At 38.9% G+C, this 23,999-nt stretch overlaps 1 protein-coding gene across 2 annotated transcripts in view; it reads left to right on the forward strand.

Annotated features, from left to right (window-relative positions):
- The first annotated feature begins 297 nt into the window (after positions 1–297).
- The window catches only part of Cenpi (centromere protein I), a 62,781-nt gene continuing 39,079 nt past the window's right edge, over positions 298–23,999 (forward strand). Inside the window, exons 1-13 of one of the 2 annotated variants that reach the window (XM_075958791.1) lie at positions 298–379; positions 801–846; positions 2,394–2,625; positions 4,253–4,390; positions 9,767–9,885; positions 10,172–10,279; positions 16,508–16,556; positions 16,809–16,855; positions 19,779–19,868; positions 20,646–20,774; positions 21,299–21,460; positions 21,690–21,810; positions 22,984–23,075. In XM_075958791.1, the coding sequence (XP_075814906.1) occupies positions 2,409–2,625; positions 4,253–4,390; positions 9,767–9,885; positions 10,172–10,279; positions 16,508–16,556; positions 16,809–16,855; positions 19,779–19,868; positions 20,646–20,774; positions 21,299–21,460; positions 21,690–21,810; positions 22,984–23,075 (1,272 nt within the window). In that variant the 5' untranslated portion in view covers positions 298–379; positions 801–846; positions 2,394–2,408. Of the gene's footprint in view, positions 380–800; positions 915–2,393; positions 2,626–4,252; positions 4,391–9,766; positions 9,886–10,171; positions 10,280–16,507; positions 16,557–16,808; positions 16,856–19,778; positions 19,869–20,645; positions 20,775–21,298; positions 21,461–21,689; positions 21,811–22,983; positions 23,076–23,999 lie in introns of those variants that run through there. The other variant, XM_075958792.1, reaches the window with a different exon arrangement.

Raw genomic sequence — 23,999 nt, forward strand, 5'->3', positions numbered from 1 at the left:
CACCACCGGTCAATCAACTGACTTCCAGTAGCGACTGCCGGCTGGGGCGTACCCCAGGCCTCCGTGGGTGGGGTCAGTCACTTTGCGTCATTGAGGCGCGTCTTTCTCCGCTGGCGCGCGCGCCACCTCCCGCCTCAAAGCTGCACTCAAACCAATTAGTTTTTGGCTGAACTCGCTTCCCCCGCCGCTGCGGGCTCCCCCGAAGCGCATGCGCGGGGCGGGGCTGGCGCCTTTGAATCTCGGAGGCGGTTTTTGGGAGCTGGAGGACCAGTGCCTAAGTTCTTAGGGTGAGGTGACCAGTGCCGAAGTTCTTAGGGTGAGGTGCTGTGCGATTCCGGCCAGGGTGGCACTGAGATCTGCAATACCGCGACCGGCGAGGGTAAAACTAACTCTGAAAAGGGAAACCGGCATCAGATTTTCCTCTGTGGTCTCAGGGATAGGCCTAGTCGGGGAGTTGTTTGCTTGTTTCGCTGCTGTTAGGTGGGGAGGGAGGGCCAAGAGTTGAACCACCCCGTGGCGCTGGAGCAGTTCGCCCAGTGGGGGTCCTAATCTGCTTCCTGACCCTTCTTAAGTAGGATGCTCTTGCACCAGACCTCCCCTCCTTCTGTCTTGAACTTATTATGTGTTCTCTTGCCCTGGTCTCATCTGTTCTAGGGGGAAGAGACTGAATGTCATTCCATCTGTTCCCGTAGATTTTCCTACTTGAAGATAAAAACTTAGAAGCCAGTCTTGGTTCCTTATTAGTTATTCTTGGTTTCCCTCATATCTGTGTCTAATTCTTTGTTTTATCTTTTTAACAGTCTACCCAGGTATATATGCTCCTGCACCGAGTATCTCATAGGACATGTGAGTCTTTTTTTTACCCTACTTAGACCTACTGCTGGCCAGTCATCTGCTTTCTTTGGCAAAGCCTGGTAAGTGGTTTCTCAACACTTCTGAACTCTAGTCTCTACATTACAGAAAAGAAAGATGGTCTTACGTTTTCTCTCCTGTGGTTTGATACTGAAAAGTCAGAGTCCTTACTCTTTGCCTATAAGACCCAATATGATCTCCCCTGTTACAGTTCTGACTCTCACTTTACACTTTAACTCTTTTGATCCAAACTGTTCACACTGGTGTTGACATGTTTTCATTAATATGCAAATTTCTTTCTTGCTTGGATGTTTTCCATTTTTCTTCTCATCAAATACTCTTCCCCTGCACCTTCAAATGGCCCACTCCTTCTTGGCACTTAGATTTCATCTTCCTTAAGGGTCACGAAAGAGGGCTGTCTTAATTACTTTTCTTCTTTCTCGGTGAAGAGACACCATGAACAAGGCAACTTATAAAAGAAAACATTTAATTTGAGATTTAACTATTACACGGGGTAGCAGAACCCATGCAATCATGTGGCAGACAGGCACAGTCCTGGAACAGTAGCTGAGAGCTTATATCTTATCCACAGGCACAAGGCAGACAACTAAGTGGGAATGGTGTGGAGTTTTGAAGTCTCAAAGCCCACCCTCAGTGACTCATTTTCCTCCAACAAGGCCACACCTCCTAGTCATTCCCAGATAGTTCTACCAACTGGGGATCATGTATTCAAATATATGGGCCTGGGGGGGCATTCTCATTCAAACCACCACAGGAGGCTTTCTCTGGACACCTACTCAAAATTAGATTCCTACTCCACCTCATTTCTGTCACTTCACTGCACTTGTTACTTACTGGGTCCTTGGTTTATAACCCCTGTCCCCCAGTGTAGGGTTCATGAATTCAGGTACCATGATGTTTTATCTTTACAGCCCTGGTAACTAACTAGACTGTGTTTGGCATAAAGATGATGATGCATAGTATTTATTGAATGTGTGAATTAATAAATGGATAATATTGCTACCCTGGGCATTAGTTAGCTTTTTTTAAAATTTATTTATTATGAATATAGTGTTCTGGGCACCGGATCTCATTACGGATGATTGTGAGCTACCATGTGGTTGCTGGGAATTGAACTCAGGACCTTCAGAACAGCAGTCAGTTCTATTAACCTCTGAGCCATCTCTCCAGCCCTAGTTAGCTTTTTTAACTGTGCAATTTTAACATACTACTGACAAAAAAGACAGTGTAAAGATCGAAAACATAATCAAGGAGGGGTAGATAAAATAGGAGTAGGAAAATATTGCAATTATGAGATGGGATGGTTTTGTACTTAAAAATATAGCCATTTTAAAAGTTTAGCTAATATATATTACATTGGCAAGTTATGAATCTATTGCTGTTCAGGTCAAGGACTTTCTAAAAAAGCCTATGGGTTAATTGTCTCCTGTCATTGAATACCTGTTGCACATGGGAATGCAGACAAATATGGTCATTGTCTCTGGCTGGGTAATAGTAACTTGGTACTCGTTTTTGTTTAGAACATATATACAGTGATGGCAACTCAAAGGAAAACCAGATGCTCTAAGCTCCAAAACAGAATTTCTCAAGGTAGTAATACTTTTCAGACCAGTCTCTTAGCCTGGAAGGTAAAAGAGAAATCGGGCAACTCGAAGAGTGTCTTGAAAGAAAGTAGTTCAATGGAAGATCCTAAACATGCTGATGATCAAGACGAAGATGACCTGCAGATAGCAATAGAATACTTCCAGAAAGGTAAAGGCAGATGATTTTCCTTATGAAAGTGCAGTTTATTTTATTTACTTTTTTTTTTATTGAGACCGGTCTCTATGTATCTGAGGCTGGCCTTGAACTCACTATGCAGCAGAGGGTGGCCTCTAACTTGATTGCTGAGATTACAGGTGTGCATTGCCATGCCTGGTTTATGTGGAGCTGGTGGTAGAACCCAGCATTCTCGAATCTGAGCTACAACCCCAGCCCAAGCCCCGAAATTCCTATTTCTCTCTAAAAATATTTCGGTCCTAATTGCTGGATGCAGTGGCGGACATATCTGTAATCCCAACATGGGGAGTAAGACAGGTAAGAGTAGGAACCTGTCCAAAAATAATTTTTGTCTTTTTTAAAGATTTTTTTTTGAGATAGGGTTTCACTGGGTAGCCCTGGCTGTCCTGGAAATTGCTTTGTAGACCAGGTTGGTTTCAGACTCAGAGAGGTCCTCCTGTTGCTTCCTCCTGACTGATGGGATTAAAGGTGCACACCATCATGTCCAGCCTTAAATGCTTTTTTCAAGGGAAAGATGTTTTTGTTTAATCAAATTTTTATCTAATAGTCACTTATCGAGAATTTACTATATGACAACATTTATATACTATAGACAAAACAAAACATTTTCCTAGCATAGTGGTTAGCAGACACTGTGATCACTTCAGAATCTTTAAAACATACTAATTCTTATCATTTATTCTTAGACATCTGATTTTGTTGCTATGGGATGTAACCTGGCACTGTGACTTTTGAATGACATCTAGGTAGGCTAGGGAGATGGTCCAGTTGAAGAAGAGCTTGCTTTGTAGGTATAAGGACCTAAGTTCAAAGTATGTAAAAATCTTGGCATGGTTTATGTGCTTGTAATGCCAACACTGGGGTGGCAGAGATAGGAGACTCCCTGTAGCTTATTGGCCAGGTAGTCTAGCTGAATTGGTGAGTTCCAAGTTCACTGAGAATCCTTGTCTCCAAAAAAATAAGGTGGCAAGTGATAGAGGAAGATTCCTAGCACCAAATTCTCCTTCACACTCAACCTTACACATGGCTCACACACTCATAGGTACACACATGCTCGTGTATATACACAAATAAAGGTTTCTAGTAAAATTTTGGAGTTGTCCTAATATTGAAAGAGGTTTTAATTAAAGTTGAATGTTTGTTTATATATATATATGTATGTATGTATGTATGTGTGTATACACATATATACATCCCATATCAACAAAATCAGATGTCTTAAGAGTACATGATAAGTATTAGTATTTTGTAAAGATTCTGAGGTGATCACAGTATCTTCCAGCCACTATGCTGGAGAGATGTTTTGTTTTGTCTATAGTATATAATACATTGTGATATAGTATATTTCAATATATACTGAGCTGAGCTGTCAGGGCATGAGGGATGTTTTCTTCACTGAAGATTCTATTGTTGCTAAGCACTGAGTAATATATAGGTTCTCAAGGTTTTTAATTTGCTTGTTTTATTTTTTTGTTTTTTTAGAGAAAGACAGTTATTGCATAAATCTATTCCTTTAATGAGTCCCTAGGTTGTAATTATTGAGGATGAGCACTGAAAGATTGTCCAAGGTCTACTTGTTTAATATTGTTTCTTTTTCCAGGTCCCAAGAAAACTTCACTCAATAAAAATACAATGTTGGAAAAACACTTGAAAACTGTGGAAAACGTGGCTTGGAAAAATGGCTTAGCTTCAGAAGCAATTGATATTTTACTAAATGTGGCACTCAGTGGCAAGTTTGGTATGTTGAACTGATATATTTGCCATTAGTTTCCTGTTAGTTTTGCCATTTAGACAGTTTTTGGGTTTTATTTGTTTCTTTTTTCTTTCCAAAGAAAATGTACTGTGTCTGTTTTGCTTTTGTTTTTTATTGAAAATAATATTTTTCTACAGTATATTCTAATCATGGTTTTTCCTCCTTCATCTCTTCCCATATTATTCCCACTTCCCTACCTGTCCCACTCCACACCTTCTTTCTCTCTCACAAACATGCGCTGGGTGGTGGTGGTGCAGGCCTTTAATCCCAGCACTCCAGAGGCAGAGGCAGGCGGATCTCTGTGAGTTTGAGGCCAGCCTGGTCTACAAGAGCTAGTTCCAGGACAGAGCTACAGAGAAACCCTGTCTTGAAAAACCAAAAAGAAAGAAAGAAAACAAATAGGCAAATAAACAATATATACAAGCAAACAGAAAACAAAAAGAAGTACATACACACAGAGAGACACAAAAAAATACCTGAAGTTGACTTAGAATTTGCTAAGAAGATGAAGGTGATCTTAAATTTGCTTTGATCCTCCTGCCTCTGCCTCTCAAGTGTTGGGAATAGAGATATGCACCACCACACCCAGGCTTTTTTTTTAAAGATTTGTTTATTTTATTCTATGTGTATGAGTGTTTTTGCTTGAATGTATGTATGTATACCATGTGTGTGTTTGATGCCATTGGAGGTTTTTCAAAGAGGGACTTTAAAGGATCAAGTATGTTTCATTGCTTTAGGTTTATTTACCTGACAAGTTCCTATTTATACTGTCTTTATTCCATTATCTCTGATCCTGGTAGTTAAGATGCTTTTCTCTTTTGTGTTTCCTATCCTAAGTACAGGACAGGCTTAGAAATATCACCTGATTAGTGTTCTATTTACTTGTAGCTTTCTCTCACCCATGTTCAGGCATTCAGAATAGCTTATCTTCATTTTAATATTCATTTGAGCTGACTCATTAGACCTGCATGCAAGCCTGAGGACTTGAGTTCAGTCCCTGGGACCCACATAGTGAACGAAGAGAACCAGTTCCCGTTCTCCCAGTATTTGGCCTCTGACCTCTACACTTAGAGATCAACCTGCTTCTACCTTACTAGTTCTGAGAACAGCAGCCTGAGTCACCATGCCCTGCCCTTTAAGAAAATTTTTAAATGCAACAACTCATGAAAATGCCTGTCAGTGGGTTTAACCATTAATAATAATCTATTGTGTCATTGCAAAATTAAAGTGAAAACCACTTTGTTCCTTGTGATTGAAAGGCTTTTTTGAGGCAGAGTTTCTCTGTGTATCCTTGGATGTTCTAAAACTGTCTCTGTAGACTGGGCTGGCCTCCACAGAAATACTGCTGCCTCTGTCTCTTGAGTGCTGGGATTAAAGGTGTGTGCCACCACTGCTGGGTGGAAAGGCTTTTTAATGTTGAAGTATAATTCACATACTATTAAAATTTATGATGCTTTAAAAATGGAATATATTGGAGTGAGGATGTGGCACAGTAAGAGGGCTTGCCTAACATGCATGAGGCTCTAGGTTTAAGCCCTAGTAATGGAAAAAGCATCCACATTGTAGCTTTTGCATATTCAATGAGTCCAGCATTTGCCAAAATTATCTAACTACTAATTATTTTAATTACCTTAAAAGGAAGCTCTTTTCTCATTTCTTCTTTTTGAGACAAGGTCTTGCTACATGGCTCACACTAGCCTCAAACTTAAGATCCTCTTGCCTCCACTTCTTGAGTGCTAGGTTTACAGGTCTATACCTCCATAATCAGCTCTTCAGCTCTTCCCTAACCTTTTTGAGACAGGGTTTCTCTGTATATACCTGACTGCCTTGGAACTCATTCTGTAGACCAGATTGGGCTTGAACTCAGAGATCCACCTGTCTCTGCCTCCCAAGTGCTGGGATTAATGGCATGTGCCACTAGACTTGGTTCCTTAACCTCCTTTTTATAATAGATGTATTTGGGTTAAATAATTTGATTTAGGAGCTGGGGTGATGGCTCAGTAGGCAAAGTACTTGGGATGTAAGAATGAGTAAGTACTTGCGTTTAAATTCCCAATACTCACTTAAAAGTCAAGGGCAAGGGGCTAGACAGATGACTCAGTGGTTAAGAGCACTAGCTGCATTTCCAAAGGTCCTGGGTTTAATTCCTAGTACTTACATGGCACCTAACGACCTTTATAACTCTAGTCCTAGGACTCTGACACATACTTTGGGCCTCAGATACACATGATACATATACATTTATGCAGACAAAATACCCTTAGAGAGAGAGAGAGAGAGAGAGAGAGAGAGAGAGAGAGAGAGAGAGAGAGAGAGAGAGAGTTGATGGAGGCTGCTTGATTGTTCCCCAGCCACTCAGACCCAAAAATAAAAATACAGAAACTATATTATTTGCAATACTGATTGGCCAATAGCTTAAGCATATTTCTAGCTAGCTCTTATATCTTAAATTAACCCATTTCTATTTTATTTTTACCATGAGGATTGTGGCCTACTGGCAAGGTTCCAGCTGGCAGCTCACGTCTTTCCCCTCTGAAGGCTACATGGCTTCTTCCTGACTCCACCTTCTTTCTCCCAGCATTAAATTTAGTTTTCCCCACCTAGATCTATTCTGCTAAGCCACTGACCAAAACAGTTTCTTTATTCATTAACCAATAAAAGCAACACATATACAGAAGGACTTTCCATATCCCCTCCCCTTTTCTGTCTAAATAAAAAGGAAGATTTTAATTTTAACATAGTAAAATTACATATAACAAAACAGATATCAAGCAAGAATTAAAGTTAGAACATTTATACCTACTTTATCTTTTATCATAACTAAGGAAAACTATAACTTTAACTATCTATTCCTCAACTCCATGAAAGACTCCAAAAGGATATAATATTACCTAAGTAAACAGGAAGTGTATTGTCAGCAACTTCCAAAACTCTAGAATTGACAGTTCTTCTGTATCTTTGGAGCACCCGTCTTCAGCCTATAGACCCATAGTATCCAGTAGACTTGTCCATGAGCAGGAAATTTCAAAGACAGTTCCACCTATATTAGCAGTTTGTCAGTCACTTTCTTCTGTGTCCTGCAGAATGTCTGGCAGACTCTTTCCTGAAGCAGGAACCCCGAAGGACTATTTCACCTTCTTTAGGCAATGTCAGCAGTCATTTTTCTATGGGTTCTGCAAGTGAAGTCAAACAGTTCAGACAAGAGCAGTTTCTTGTCCAAATGGCTAACAAACTCCATGAGGAGCCTCTCTGATGCCTATCATTCTCTTAAAGTAGATCGGTGCTGCCAGAAGCAGATGTGTCCCACTGTCATGAAAAGTCCTAAGTTCTTAAAATATTTTAAATGCCATATTCTCTAGTCTTTGAAAGGTTTGAAGAATAATTATCTATGTGAAATATATCTCTGTACATCTAGAAAGCCTAACTAATTGACCTAAAATTTCTATCAATAAACCAAGATCCGTACTAGTGCAAAGTATTGATCTCTATAGCATATCTCCCTTTAAATGTAAAGAAACATTAATAAACAATATTTGGAAATTTGGGCGTAGTTCTCTCCAAACTGATTTCTGCTTTTTGTTGGGCAAAGTAATTTTTCGGGGGTGTTCACAGCAACCTTTCGGGGGTGGGTCTTTGTCCATTAAACCACATTAGTCTAGAAGGAATCCACAGGTTCTCATCCTCTGTGGAAATAAAAGTAGAACCTCTTTGCCAAAGCAACATATTCTTAGACCCAAATTTTTTGTTTGTTTGTTTGTTTTTTGTTTTTTGAGACAGGGTTTCTTTGTAGCTTTGGAGCCTGTCCTGGAGCTAGCTCCTGTAGACCACACAGAGATCCTCCCACCTCTGCCTCCTGAGTGCTGGGATTAAAGGTGTGCAGCACCACTGCCTCTCTAGACCCAAATTTTGAAGTCAAGATACCTTTTAAATATAAATGTTGGTTTAGCTTAGCAGCCCATACAATGAAATGTCTCTTAGTACTTAGCTTTTTCACATTCAAAAAATTTAAAGGCCAGGTGGTGTTGGCACACGCCTTAATCCTAGCACTTGGGAGGCAAGTGGATCTCTGTGAGTTCAAGGCCAGCCTGATCTACAAGAGCTAGTTCCAGTACAGGCTCCAACGCTACAGAGAACCCCTGTCTCAAAAATACCAAAACCAACCAACCAAACAAAAACAAAAAAATTAAAGAAAACACAATAATATACATAATTTAGACTCTCTGTATATATATTATTTTTATATGGCTTATTTTTCTTTATTCCTTTTATCTGGGACTGTCTGTACTCTGTCTCTTTAAAGACTTTGTTTTATTTTTTTAAAAAAACCATTTCTTTTTATAACTCTCTATATCCTTTTTCTTCTTTCTTCCAAGCCTACGTACATTTTTTAAACATACTGTGACCCATTTAGAGGTCTTTTTCAAAATCTGAATTTGTTCTTATTGCATTTGTATCTGTAATTATTTTTTTGACCAGGAGTGTTTTTTTAATGCTAAGTGGGCATGGCTAGGTCCAACTACACAGCACATACACTTATGCAAACAAGATAACCTTACATAGAGAGATAGATGGATAAATAGGGAGGGAGGGAGAGAGAGAGAGAGAAAGCCTAGGTAGAGGCATGTATCTGTGATCCCAGCACTGAGGAGATGGAAACCAGAGAATCCATAGGACTCGATGACTAGCTAGTCTATCTGAATCTGCGAGTTCCAGGTTCATTGACAGGCCCTGTCTCAAAAAGTAAGTGGGGCTGGAGTGACAGCTCAGTGGTTAAGATGACTTAGCAGTTAAGAGTCCTGGTGGTTCTTCCAAAGGACCTGGGTTCCATTCCCAGTACCCACATAGCAGTTCACAACTGTCTGTAACTCCAGTTCTAGGGGATCTGGCATCCTCACACAGACATAGATGCAGGCAAAACACCATGTACATAAAAAAGTAAGGTAGATGGGGTCAGTGGTTAAGGACACTTGCTCTTCTTCCAGAGGACCCAGGTTTGATTCCTAGCACCCAATGGCAGTTCACAACATTTTTAAACTCCATTTCCAGGGGGTCCAGTGCCCTATTTTGACCTCAGTGGGCCCTGCAGGCACAGGTTACACAGACACACGTGCAGGCAAAATACCCATATACATAAAATCATCCAATAAAGATAATTTTGAAAAAGTAAGGCGACAGGAAGACAATACCATCAAGCTTTGGCTTCCATACAGATGCATACTTTTAGGCACACATGTCTGCACTCATGTGGACACGTACACACAAAATAATTTGCTTTTTAGTTTGTTTTAGAGAGTTATGACCATAGAAAAGGAACAATTGAGACACTGAAATCCAGTTTAATTTAGAGTGTTTTCCCCCCAGGGAATGCTATAAGCATACGGATATTAAAGTGCATGATTCCAGAAACTCTCATATCAGAAGATTCTGTGGTTAAGGCGGTATCTTGGCTCTGTGTTGGCAAGTGCTCTGGTAATACCAAGGTAATCTTTTAGATACTTTGATGATAAGTCCTTTAGAACCTACTTAAGGGCTAGCAAAGAAGAACCACTTATGGAGTAATGGCAGTAGCCCTTTGTACAAGACCTGTGGTTTCAGAACAATATAGCTTGATAAAAGGACCCTGTTCAAACAGAAATTTTTACTAAGAAATAAAAATCTATTATCCTACTTGGTGCTAGTATCTTTTAAACTAGTGCCGAGGAGAGATTAAAGCTCTTCCTCCACAATTAGTTACATTCTCTAAAGACACATTTTCTCTGTCAACAGGTGCTTTTTTATCGTTGGTTGGTCACGATGTTTGACTTTATTGATCATAAGAAGCAAATTAATTTGCTCTATGGCTTCTTTTTTGCTTCCTTGCAAGATGATGCACTGGTAAGTAAACACTGAACAGCCTTGCGCTTCAGTCGAATACTATTTTTCTGTATATTGCCATGCCCCTTAATGTGTGTTCCATGCTTATTTCAAGATGTACTAAGAATACAAAAAGTAGAAAGAATTACACAGCAGAGATCTTCGCTGCACTGTCTCACAGATTAACAAATCTGTGGTATTTGCTGTATATTTTCTTTTAAGGAAATAATGGTACAGATAGAGTTTTGTTGATTTAGCTCAGTGATTGCTATTTTCCCTTTTAAACCACGTCAGCAGAGTCCTTTGGGTGACTTACTCTGAATTTTCTTGACACTGCAAAAACTACATCAGAATCCATGAGAAGGAGAACACTATCTTAAAGGTTGCAAATAACTTATTTTTTGATTAAATAGCATAATTATCCCTTTGAAGACATTGGTAATACCAAGAAATCAACCTATTCACTACCTAGAAATTTTTCAAGGACAATCAGTTTATAGACCACATAATGTACATACATACCTGACTGAATTCCTCTCACTTTGGGAATAGAATTCATGCATATGAAAATTCATGCTACATCTTGTTTCTTGCCTTGTACTAGGTAGGAATAGGTTTATTTTTATTAAAGATTTACTTATTTTATTTCTACAAGTGTTTTGTTCACATGTATGTCTATGTTCTGCCTGAAGGCTTGATGCTCATGGAGTTCAGAAGAGTGTGTTGGATCCCCTGGAGCTAGAGTTATAGACAGTTGTGAGCTGCCATATGGGTACTGGGACTTGAACCTGTGTACTCTGCAAGCAACAAGTGATCTTTTTTTTTTTTTTTTTGGTTTTTCAAGACAGGATTTCTCTGTAGCTTTGGAGCCTGTCCTGAAACTAGCTCTTGTAGACCAGGCTGGTCTCAAACTCACAGAGATCTGCCTGCCTCTGCCTCCCAAGTGTGGGAATTAAAGGCTTGCACCACCACCGCCCCGTCCAAACTTCCTAGGCTAAAAATTTAGCTTTCTATGGTTTAGTAATGTAAAAATGTAGCAAGGGAATTAAAGAAATCACATGAAGGTAACAATTTAAGAGTTGAATTATGAAGCTAGAGAGATGGCTCAGTTGCTCTTTCGTGGGAAATGGATTTAATTCCCAACACTTACACAGTAGATCAAAACTGTCTTTAGTGTTGATCTGTTACCAGTTTCAGGGGATCAGGTGCCCTCTTCTGGCCTCTATAGGCACTGCACACATGTTCTGTCTAGACCCACAATGTAGTCAGAACACAGTACACATTTAAAAAAAAAAGTTCAGGCCGGGTGGTGGCGGCGCACGCTTTAAATAAACAAACCCTTTCTTCTCTAAGTTGCCTTAATCGTGGTGTCTTATCAAAACAACAGAAAATAAGACATCCAACAAAACCACGTTTCAAAAATACTCAGAACTTGCAAGATAATGCATATAACTCAATTGATTTTTTTTTGTGTGTAGGCATAGGTAAATGCATTTATCAGCATAGTCAGTTTTAGAACATGTTCATTACTTTTTTGTAAAAATTAAAGGAACCATGTAATATGTGGTCTTTTAGAACTAGCTTGTTTTATTTTGAATTTTGTTAAGATTTATTTGGTCATTTTTACTTATGTGCATGTCATTGTGAATGAATACTATGTATTGTGGGAGCCCTCAAAGGCCAGATTAGGGTGTTGTGTCTCCTGGGGATACAATTATGGAAAGTGTGAGCTACTTGATATGGGTCCTTGGAAAGAGCAAGGAGTGCATTTAACCACTGAGCCATTTCTCCTGCCTCCTTTTAAATGAAGTATTTTCTCTTATTGCTTTAAGACACAGATTTTTTTTTTAATGTGTGTGTATCCACATGTCGAGGCACGTGTGGAAATCAGAGGACAGCTTGAGGGGGTTGATGGACCACTTCCATGTGGCTCCTGGGGACTGTACTCTTCTTGTTAGTCTGGGCAGCAGGTACCTTTACGTGCTGAGCCATTTTCTGCCCCTTCCATTTTATTTATTTTGTGTGTATATGATATGTAGGTGTGCATTCCACAACAATGTGTGTGGAGGTTGGAGGACAACTTTCTGGAGTTAGGTAATTTACTCTTTCTATCATGTGAGTTAAGTATATTGAACCCAGGGCATCAGACTTGGCAACAGCTAACTTTACCTGCTGAGCTATTTTGCTTGATCATGGCTGGCTTTTTAAAATGAGAGCAATGTTTCTATGATTTTTTAAAAAAGGTTTATTTAATTAAGTGTATGAGCATTTTGTCTGCATGTATGTATATGTATTATATGCGCCTAGGGCCTTTGGAGGTCAGAAGAGGGCCTTAGGTCTCCTGGTACTGGACTTACAGTTTTGAGCTGCCACGTGGGTGGTAGGAACCAAACTCAGGTCCTCTGCAAGAACAGCAAGCATTCTTAATCACTGAGATGACTTTCCAGCCCCTCTGGGTTTTTTCCCTAAGTGACTACATTTGTGTAAATATGACCCAGCTCAACAAACATGGAGAAAGGCTCTAAAGTTTTTTTCTTTTTTTGAAAATTTTTTAAAAATCATGCTGTGTTTATAATGCATTTGTGTGAGTTTGGGTGTGTACCCACCGTGGTGGGCACTGAATGCCAGAGAACAGCTTTGAGGACTTGGTTCTCTCCTTCCACTGTGGGTTCCAGGGATCAAACTCAGGTCATCAGACTTAAGCAGCAAATGCTTTTAACCTGCTGAGTCCTCTCTGACCTCATTTTCTGTTATTTTTTCGCTTGTTTGAGACAGTATCCTGCATAGTCCAGGAGAGCCTTGAATTTGCTATATTTCTGCCTTCTCAGTGCTGGGATTATAGATGTGAGTCATCATGGATAGCAGCAGGATTTAGCATTTAAAAGAAATAGTTTTAAAAAGTCATTTCCATTGAGTTTGATAGGATTCTGACGCCGCGGTGACTCAGATGTGGCAGTTAAATATTTGCCATCAAGGCAACTCCGATGGTGACTGCATATGGAGTTTTCCTTTCTAGATGTGATTAAAGGAGAATGTCAGATTCACTGTGATACTGGCTGGAGCCTGAGGCCAGCCATTGTGTGGCGCTCATTTTGTATTCAACATGATGAATAGTGTTGCTAATGGTTCATATCCTAGGGGTGGGAGGTAATGAATTTGTACCAAAATCTAATTTTTTCTTCTTCTTATAATTACACTTGGAGTCTATCTCAATCCATTTCTAAGTGCAGAAAAAGCAGTATAGAATATGTTATACTTCAGATTATAGGGCAACGACTACTAATATGTCAATTTTTAAAAGAATATCATTTAAAAATTTCATGTATGATTTGTATGTGTGTGTGTGCCCATGCATGCATGTGCGTGGCTGTGATTCATATGTGCAGGTGTGGTTGTGCACTTACCACTGTGAACATGCCAAGATCGGAGGTCTGGAGATTGGTTCTTTCCTTCCACTGTTAGGTCTAGGGATTAATCTCAAGCCATCAGGTTTGCACAGCATGAGCTTTTATCTGCTGGGCCTTTTTCCAGCTCTGTTCCTTCTCTGTTTCCATTAAATAGTTGACATTTTCTTTTTTGAGACAGGGATCTCACTATGTAGCTCTGGCTATCGTGGAACTCACTTTGTAGGCCAGGCTGGCCTTGAACTCACAGAGATCTACCTGCCTCTGTCTCCCAGGTGCTGGGGTTAAAGTCATAAACCACCATACCCGGCTATAATTGATTTTTTTCACTTTTGGTTATTGAGAGCAAGTGTTGACAAACTTTCCTTAAAGGCCCAGAAGTAAATGTTTTACATATGACGGCCATACTATCCCATTTACGACTAGTGTAGTTTCAAACTAGCTGTGGACAAGACATAAGTGAATGGGAATGGCATACACCCATGCATCCGCCCGTCTGTCTGTCCATCTATCCATCCATCCATCCATCCATCCATCCATCCATCCATCCATCCAAGCTAAGGTCTCATGTATCTTCTATGCACTATGTAGTTGAAAAAGGTCTTAAACTTCTGATCCTCCTGTTTCTACTACCAGAGTGCTGGGATTACAGGTCTAGACCACCAAATCTGTATTTAAAACCAGGATTTTGTGCATGCTAGGCAAACTCCTTACCAAGTGAACTACATCTTCAGCAGATGAACACTAAAAATGAAGATTAGTCTTAATAATTTAGTAAAAAATGTATTGAGTGGGTCCTATTTGCCAGACTGTAGACCAAGTTATTACATAAATTATGGTCTGTTTGGCAGGATTTATAACACAGAGATGGAGCTTTTACTCAACATGTGCAGAGCCCTGTGCATAAATATGCATTATATCTAACAATGGAAAATGAGGCATCACTGAAAATGATATTTTGAATAATAAACAACAGAATAAAATACTTTAAAGTGGGGAACCAGGATAAACATTATGTATTTGTGTGTATCTGGTTGTATATATGTGCACTGTGTGCATACAGGAGCCCAAGGAAGTTAGAGTGGGCATTGGATGCTTTGGAATTGGAGTGACAGATGATTGAGAGCTGCTTTGTTGTGTGCTGGGAATCAAACTGGGGTCCTTTGGAAGAACAAATATTTGGGAGGGTGGGGGGAGTGGGAGGGAAATGGGAGGTGGAAATTTTTAATAAATAAATAAATAAAAATTAAAAAAAGAACTAGTTTTCTAACACACACACACACACAAAAGAACAAATGTTCTTAGCCCCTGAACCATCACTCCAGCCCCAAGGATAAAAGTTTTAAGTTTGTATCTTAGTAAATATGAACTAGTTTTGAAAGAAACATAATTTAGTTTTGGAAGTTTTTGTTATATATGTTCATTGTACATGGTGCTTGCTGTATTACATAAGGACATTTTCATACAAGTGTGTATTATATAGTGAGCATGCTCCCCCATACTTTCCTACCTTGCCTGTTTCTTACCCTCCTCCTCATTAATCAATTCCCATTGTTCCCTAGACATTTTTGCTTTACTTTCAAGTCATGATTTTATGTATCTGTAAAAATTTATGATCCACATATGAGAGCAATTGGAAGATTCATTTCTGAAACTAGCTTAATTCTCTCAGTATGGTAATCGTCTAGTCCATCCCTTTTCCTGCAAGTAACATGTTTTCATTTTCCTTTATGACTAAACAATCCCATTGTGTATAAAAACCACATTTTCTTTTTCTAAGGAAATTTTTGTTAAAATTTTGTTCAAACTTGTCCTATTGTTTTTATATTTTAAAGCAAAAGTATTGGGCTGGAGGGATGACTCAGCAGTTAAGAGTATTTGTTGCTCTTGTGGAGGACTTGGATTTAGTTCCTAACACCTACATGATGGCTCACAGCTATCTGTAACTCTAGTTTCAGAAGATCCAGCGCCCTCTTCTGGCCTCCGTGGGTGCCAGGTGGGCATGTGGTGCACATCTATACACCCAGCTAAGCAGTCTTACATGCTAAAAGTAGACCTTCAAAAAGTTAAATAAAAGGCAAAACAAAAAAAATTTCCACTCATCTTGTTGCCAGTTGAAGCTATTTTCTAAAAAATCACTGTCACATACAGGTTTGAGAATCTGAAATTGAAAGCATTCAGCAATTTAAATCTGCCCTCCAGGATTTAAATTACTGCATGTATGTGCATGTACTTGTACACATGTGGGCATATACCTCACAAAGAGAAAAAGTAGAAAATTCCTTGCTTCATGCAACAACCCACAGTTAAAATAGACACATTAAAGTCAATGTGTAAATTTCCCTTCAAGCTGTCCGTATAGTGTGTATATAAATCACTGGTGAATTTTATGTTAGGTATCATCTTTTTTTTAAATTTTTTCCCCCCCGAGACAAGGTTTCTTTGTGTAACTGTGGAGCCTGTCCTGGAACTCATTCTGTAGACCAGGCTGGCCTCGAACTCACAGAGATCCGCCTGCCTCTGCTTCCCAAGTGCTGGGATTAAAGGTTTGTACTACCACAATCCAGCTTGTTGGGTATCATCCTTTAGCTTTTTCATTAAATACATGGAAATATCTCAGTGTATAGTCACTTCCGGTGTCAAGGATTTTTGATAAAGAATGCTCAGCCTATTATGTAATAAGAGAATGCTTTGTAAAGCTATTGTTCAGTATAGCCCTAAAGTTGTTTTGCTTAGGATATGATTGACATTTGAGGAGGACATGGTGTTATTTTGTTGAAATAACATTGAGTATATTTTGTTCCAATACTATTGTCATTTTTCTTGTTTTTTTATATTTTAACAGTGCCCCCATGTGTGCCGTTTGTTGTATGTACTGACTAAGAAAGAGAACGGTGAGTGTTTTCATTGCAGTCCCCTTACTTTCATTCATATCATCAGCATTAGTTAGGTGACAGCATTCATTTTTTAAAAATTGCTTTTTTTAGTACTTTTATCTAAAACATCTGCATGGTAGCTTAACTAAGGACGTATTTATATTTTTAATGTGTTGTAAAAAGAAATTATATGAATTACATGGTGGTTAGGTATAACTGACTTCTTTTGCTGAGGCAAATGCTTAGAACCTCTTTTTTTCTGTTTTCTAGTCAAACCATTTCGCGTGAGAAAATTGCTTGATCTTCAGGTCAAAATGGTGAGTACAGAAAATACCGTAGAGTATCCAGTTGCACTTTAAGCTAGTATTGAGCTAGGCTTTGGAGGGAGATACAAAGCCAAGTGCACCTTAGCTTGAAAGAACTTACTTTCTGAGAACTTAGTTAACAAAATGGAAACTCACTATCAAAACTGAAGGTATATATCAATGAGTAGAGTACTTGTCTAGCATGCATGAGGTCTTGGTTCAGTCTCCAGTACAATATGTTCATTTTTCACCAAAAGATAAGTTGTTAGCTATACAATAAGTCTACAGTAAAGATGTCTACAATAATATGTATTTTTTAAAACAATGATATATGTATATATTACTTTGTGTGTATGTGTGTGTGTTGCTACAGATTGAACCCACGACTTTACACTTGCTAGGCAAGAGCACTACCACTGAGACAATCCCCAGACTCCAAAGTTAGGATGTGTATGTGTGTGCACATGTTTACAAGGATATACATGTGTATGTGAGTGTACAGGGAAGCCAGAGGACAGTCTTGGGTGTCATTCCTCAGGAGCTGTCCCCCACTTTATCTGTCTATCTACTGTGTGTATGAGTCTTTCTCACTCTGTGTATATGTGTGGATACGCATGTGCCATGGTGTGCTTATGGACATCAGAGGACAAAGTTGGTTTTCTCCTTCCATCATTCAGGTCTAAGGGAGTGAACTCATGTCATCAGGATTGGCTACAGTCGTGTTTACATGTTGAGCCATTTGATCAGTCCCTGTCCATCTTTTTTTTAAAGATGGGACCTCTCACTAGTCTGCAGCTTGCCAGGTAGGCTAGGCAAGTGAATGACTGGCAAATAAAGGCCAGGATGCACCTGTCTCTGCCTCTCTAACACTGGGATTACAAATATATACCGCCACACATGACTTCTTAAAACTGGGTTCTGGGGATGGAACTTAGGCATGTACTTTGTTGACAGCTGTTTGCTCAGTTTGGAAGTTAGTACTTTGGGAGACTTTGGTTGTGTCAAGCTTCTTGACTATTGTATACCACTAGAGAGGGCAGCTGTGAAGATTGAGTGGTCAGTCAACAACAGCAAGTATATCAAGTGGCTTACAGTGAATATCACAAGCTTCGTTGGCCTTCTTAATGAATTTTGCAGGGTTTATGATGATCAAGTGTTCCTGTTAAATTAACATCTCCTCTGCTCTGTTTTCTTGACTTTCACTCTTGGTTTTATCTCCTTGATATTTAATTCAAAGATGAGTATGCTTTATTTATTTACTTGTTTTCTTTTGTTTTTTTTTGAGACAGTTTTCTTTTCTGTTTTGAGATACTGTCTCACTGTGTAGCCCTGGCAGTCCTAGAACTTGCTGTGTAGCCCGTGCTGGCCTCAAACTCAGAGAGATTTACCTTTCCTCTGCTTCCCCTTCCAGAGTACTGGAACTAAAGGCATGTGCCACCACACCCAGTTTGCTTTATTTTATTTTTATATTTTTTTTAGATTTATTTATTTATTTATTTATTTATTACATATGCAGTGTTCTGTCTGTCTGTATGTTTGCAGGCCTGAAGAGGATACCAGATCTCATTATAGATGGTTTTGAGCCACCATGTGGTTGCTGGGAATTAAGCTCAGGACCTCAGGAAGAGCAGTCAGTGCTCTTAGCCTCTGAACCATCTCTCTAGCCCTTTTTTTTATTTTTTAAAGATTTATTTGTTTTATATGTATGGGTATTTTGCCTGCATGTATATATGTGCATCACATGTGTACAGGGCCGGAATGGTCCAGAATAAGGTGTCAGAACTCATGGAAGTAGAGTTACAGATACTGTGAGCTGCCATGTAGGTGCTGCAAATGGAACCTGGGTTTTTTGCAAGAGCGTCAGATGATTTTAACAGTGTCTTAGTTAGGGTTTCTATTGCTATAGCTAAAAACACCTTGGGGAGGAAAGGGTTTATTTCATCTTGCTTAGCCTATTTTCTTTCTTTCTTAAAAAAAATTACATATTTTCTTTTTATTTACTTTTAAGAAGAAAACAATCTTTTTCATTTTACATACCAATCTCATTCCCACTCCCTCCCCTCATCCTTTTCTCTCTACCTAACCCCCCCACCCCACATTGCTTTGGGGAAGGTCCAAGGCCCTCTCCACTATATCTAGGCTGGTCAAGGTATCCATCCAAAGAGAATGGGTTCCACAAAAGCCAGTATAAGCAGTAGGAATAAATCCTGGTCTCACTGCCAATGATCCTGCAGTCTGCCCCAGCCATACAACTGTCACCCACATTCAGAGGGCCTAGTTGGACCTATGCTGCTTCCTTTCCTGTCTGAGCTCCCATTAGCTCAGGTAAACTGTTTCAGTGGGTTTATATATCATGGTCTTGACCTCTTTGCTTATATTCTCACTTCTCCCACTCTTGAACTGAACTTTGGGAGCTTAGTCCAGTGCTCCGATGCAGGTCTCTGCCTCTCTCCAGGGGTGGCCCCACTTATAGTGGGCTAGGCCCTTGAATATCAATCATCAGTCAAGAAAATGCTCTCCAGATTGGCCTACAGGACAATCCTATAGAGGCATTTTCTCAATAAATATTCTTTCTTTCCAAATGACCCCCCCCTCTTGTGTCATGCTAACATAAAAACTAGCCAGCACAGACAGTTTCTCACTTTTAGCCCTTGCTGGCCTGGCATTGTCTACGTAGACAAGACTGGTTCTGAGCTCATATAGAGGTCCGTTTCTTTCTACTTCTGCTTCCTGGTTGTTGGGATTGAAGGTGTGTGCCACCACATCCAGATGGTTACTTATTTCTATACTTTTTATAGCTTCTTATTTTTCTGTCAGATTATAAAATTAGAGTCTAAAGGTTTGGACTTAGCTTTTATAGCTTTTTGTTTAGTATTAGCTCTTAATTTGTATTTGGCCACTGAATTGAAAATGGAAAATTGTTACTTTATTTCAGGGCCTGCAGCCTCATCTCCAGGCTTTGTTGTCACTATATAAGACCTTTGCTCCTACTTTGATTTCTGTATCGTTGCCTATGAGGAGGAAGGTAAGGGATTACTGAGAGATAAGTCCTACTGAGATCGAATACATTTTTATTTACTTTGTTTTGTTTGAGAAAGAGTTGTATGTAGTGGCATTTCATTTGCATTTTAGTAAACAACACTTGCCTGAGGATCGGAAAGTAAAACAGCCCAAGTGGTTAGCCTTACAGACCAGGCAGTAGTAACACACACCTTTAATCCCAGTAGCCACAGTAGTTGTTGCCATAGAAACCGGGCAGTGCATGCCTTTAATCCCAGTAGTGCACACCTTTAATCCAAGCCCTAGAGAAGACTTTAAGATCGAAGGAGATAGCTCACAGGTTCAGTCTCATTTTGAGATTCCTGGAGGCAGGATCATCATTTTCGGACTGAGGTAGAGGTAAGAGCCAGTTTTTATTAATTGTGCTTCATTGGTATGGTTGCTCAGACTAGCCTTAACTCTTCTTCCTTCCTTGGCTTCCCAAACGCCAGGATTACAGGTGTATACCACAACCCCTAGAAAAATTCATTATTTTTCCATAAAGTTAATTTAAAGATTTGGGCTAAAATCTTTCCCAACTCTTTTGGGAGAAGTCATATTAGAGATTACCCTTTCATAGTGTTGATCCCTTTGATGCATTATAGTAGATTTCTGATTAGGAAAGGATAAAAGCATTAAATGGATTTATAAGAGTATAAATATTTCATAATTAATATGCAACCAGTTAATACTTTGGTACTCTTATTATGTTGCTTTTACTCGTAAGTACCTAATCTTCTGTACTTTATACCTAAATCTGTAGATCTATTTTAATAATTCAAAGAACCTATGGACTTCAGCTCTGGTTGCTGTGAAGCTAAGAAACCAGCGAGCTTTTCCAGAACCTCCAAAGCTGATGTTAGGTCCAACTAAGGGCTGTTCTCTAAAAAGAGTAAGTAATTTAAAGCAACAAAGGACTGTAGTTTTAAAAATAGTAGCCATTCAGATGGTGGTGATCATAGGTATTTTATGTATTTTATTTTATGTGCATTGGTGTGAGGGTATCAGATTCTCTGGAACTGAGTTATAGACAGGTTTGAGCTGCCATGTGGGTGATGGGAATTGAACCTGGGTCCTCAGAAAGGGCAGCCAGTACTCTTAACCACTGAGCTATCTCTCCAGCCCTGATCATAGGTATTTAAATAGATGTTGATAATCTAGTATTCTATGTAAACCACATTCATACTTCCATTAAGTGAAACAGCTTAATAACTGATTTTATTTATTTATTTTTGAGATTGTAGCTTTCTAAAATATAGCCTCAGATGACCCAAAACTTGCTATGTAGATTAGGCTTGGCCTCTGTCTCTGAGTACTGGGATTAAAAAAGTATATCACCACATCTGACTTGCTTTAATTTTTTTAGATTGTCTTTTTAGTGCACTGACAGATTATTGTATTATCTTTCTTCTTTAGAAATGGAGTTCTCTCTCCGTTATACCAGCACTCAATTCTGCTAACAAAGACTGTGGGAAAAAGACGTGGAGTCTCTCTGATTATTTCAGCAGCAGTAGGTCATTTCCATTAGAAGAGCTTCAAAGTTTCCCTCACCTTTTACAGAACATTGATTGCTTAGAGGTATGTGACTGGAGCAGGGACTGACTCGAATTTTCTGTGTGTTCTGGATAGCCTCTGTTTTCAGTACTTGAGTTTGGACTCAGCCTCACACAAGTTGAGAAATCCTGTACACTAAACCTTATCTCAGGCACCATATCCTCTGTTTTTGTTGTATGTTTCCTATTTAATGTTTTACTTATTGTTGGGACCTACATTTCATATACTTATTGTTGATTGTTCCATTTTACAGCTGCCTTCTCAGATGAGTTCCGTGCTAAACAACTCTCTGCTGCTTCACTATATTAATTGTGTCAAAGATGAGTCAGTCTTACTGAGGCTCTATTATTGGTTGAGTCAAGCATTGCAAGAAGGTAAGAATTGATGGTGTAAACTACTGTTTAAATGGGAGTGGAAAAAGATAGTTTGTAGATACATTTCTTATTCTAGAGCTGGAGCGATGGCTCAGAGGTTAAGAGCACTGGTTCCTCTTCCAGAGGTCCTGAGTTCAATTCCCAGCACCCACATGGTTACTAACAACCATCTGTAACGAGATCAGGTGCCCTCTTCTGGACTGCAGGCATACATACTAAATAAATAAATCTTTAAGAAAAATAATTTCTTATTCAAGATTAGAAATTCTAGGCCAGAGATTATATGCTATAATCATCTGGTACAATATGTTGAACATGAACATGGTGTTGTCATTTTAAGACATTCAAAAGGGAGTGGTGTTAGGTGAACACTGCTAAATGATCATCAAAACTTACCAGATGGCTGGCCTCAATCTCAGAGTTCTTTGTATTCCTGGGAGTGTGCAAGAACCATTAATAGTAAACCAACTCAGAGAAAATCAATTTATAAGACAGGATATCAGCTTATTATTTTATAATAGAAGTGATTCTTTCTGTTAACCAAAATACTCATGTGTGCCAAGTAGATTACCTCCTCTAATGACACATCGGTCGTTAGAAAATTTTTTACTCATGGAATTAAAGGAAGTGACAGTGGGGAGTCTTTCATGCAGGCCATAGTAAAGCCACTTTATTATCCACAGTGACATTTTCCCTAGTAAGTTCGTTGACTATCAAGAGTACTTATTTCGTGGATATGTAATTCCTGACTATTCAAATCTTTGAAGTAAGTTTTAGTCACTATAGGCTATTGCTCCTTTGACATAGAGTATTTCTTTGTGGGATATGTGATACAGTTAATATGGGATAAGGGTAAGTTCTCACCACTTGTAGCCTATACTCAACTCACCTATTTTCAGCTGTGCATTTATAGTCCTTTGCGTTACTGTGACTTGAACCTAATCTTATTCATTATAAGTGAACTTTTCCAGTGCTTTTACTATAAACTTTCCCCTGTGTTATTGTTTGTTGACTGTCACTTGCAAATCCCTGTTATAATCTACAATGTCACTTAGGGTAGTCCAATCTTACAACATTTTAATCTGTCTTTTCTTTGTCACTTCAGAGTAGTGATATATTTTGTTTCATTTTTATTGCATAACCAGATGCCTGTTTTTAATATTTCTGCTCTAGAATGTGTATGGTATAATATGAATAATTATGAACAAGAAAAAGAATTTGTAAACTTGCTGGACATTGTCATCAGGGTGCAGTGCTTCTTACAAGTAAGATTCCATTTGTTTTCTATAGATGCTATTATTCTTAAGATTTATTTGGATGTCCATTGTAGTATTTTCTTGTAGTTGACGTTTTCAGTTTTAGAGATAGGGTTTCATGTGTCACAGACATGTCCACCACACCTGGTTATTTGCAGTATCGGGAATCAAACTAAGGTCCTTGTGCATACGAGGCAAGCAGCCTACCAACTGAATCATACCCTAAGCCATTGATTTTTATTTTTACTTATTTATTTTCCTTATTCTTGGCTTTTTCAAAAGATACTATTTGCTCAATTTGAAATTTATAGAACAAAGTTGGAATGATGTTTATTTTTACACTATCATGTTTGAAGAAAGAGTAAGTTTAAAATTTTAAATTAGTAGAAAGTTCTATAACTTTAACAAAATAAATGATTTAATGCATTCAATTAATTGAATTAGCTAGCAATATAAATCTTATAGGGTTGTTTCTTGTGTTCTTTTTTGGGAGCCTTGTGCATACTGTGTGAACACTTAGTTACCACTGATCCACATCCTCAGCCCATGACTTGTGTTCTTTTTAATTACTTAATCCTTTGACAGGGCCTCATTAACCCAGGCTGGCCATAAAATTAGTATGTAGCTGAAAATAACTTCGAACTCCTAATTAGATCTTCCTACCTCTACCCCTTGAATGCTGGGATTACGGCTGTGCATGACCACACCCAGTTTAGGTGGTTCTAGAATTAGGCAAGCACTCAACTGAGCTCCAGCTCCAGCACATGACTTATGTGTTTAATAGCTATGAATAGCTATGAATCTTTTGGAGTTTGAGATGTATCTCAGCATCTGAATCATTTGTCCTAGGTATCTCTGAGTTGTAGCTGAAGCTAGAACTCGTGAATTGTCTCTGTCTGTTGCTCTCATGCATCTGAAACAGCTATAGCACAA

Source organism: Microtus pennsylvanicus, chromosome X (genome assembly GCF_037038515.1).
Source record: "Microtus pennsylvanicus isolate mMicPen1 chromosome X, mMicPen1.hap1, whole genome shotgun sequence".
Taxonomy (NCBI): domain Eukaryota; kingdom Metazoa; phylum Chordata; class Mammalia; order Rodentia; family Cricetidae; genus Microtus; species Microtus pennsylvanicus.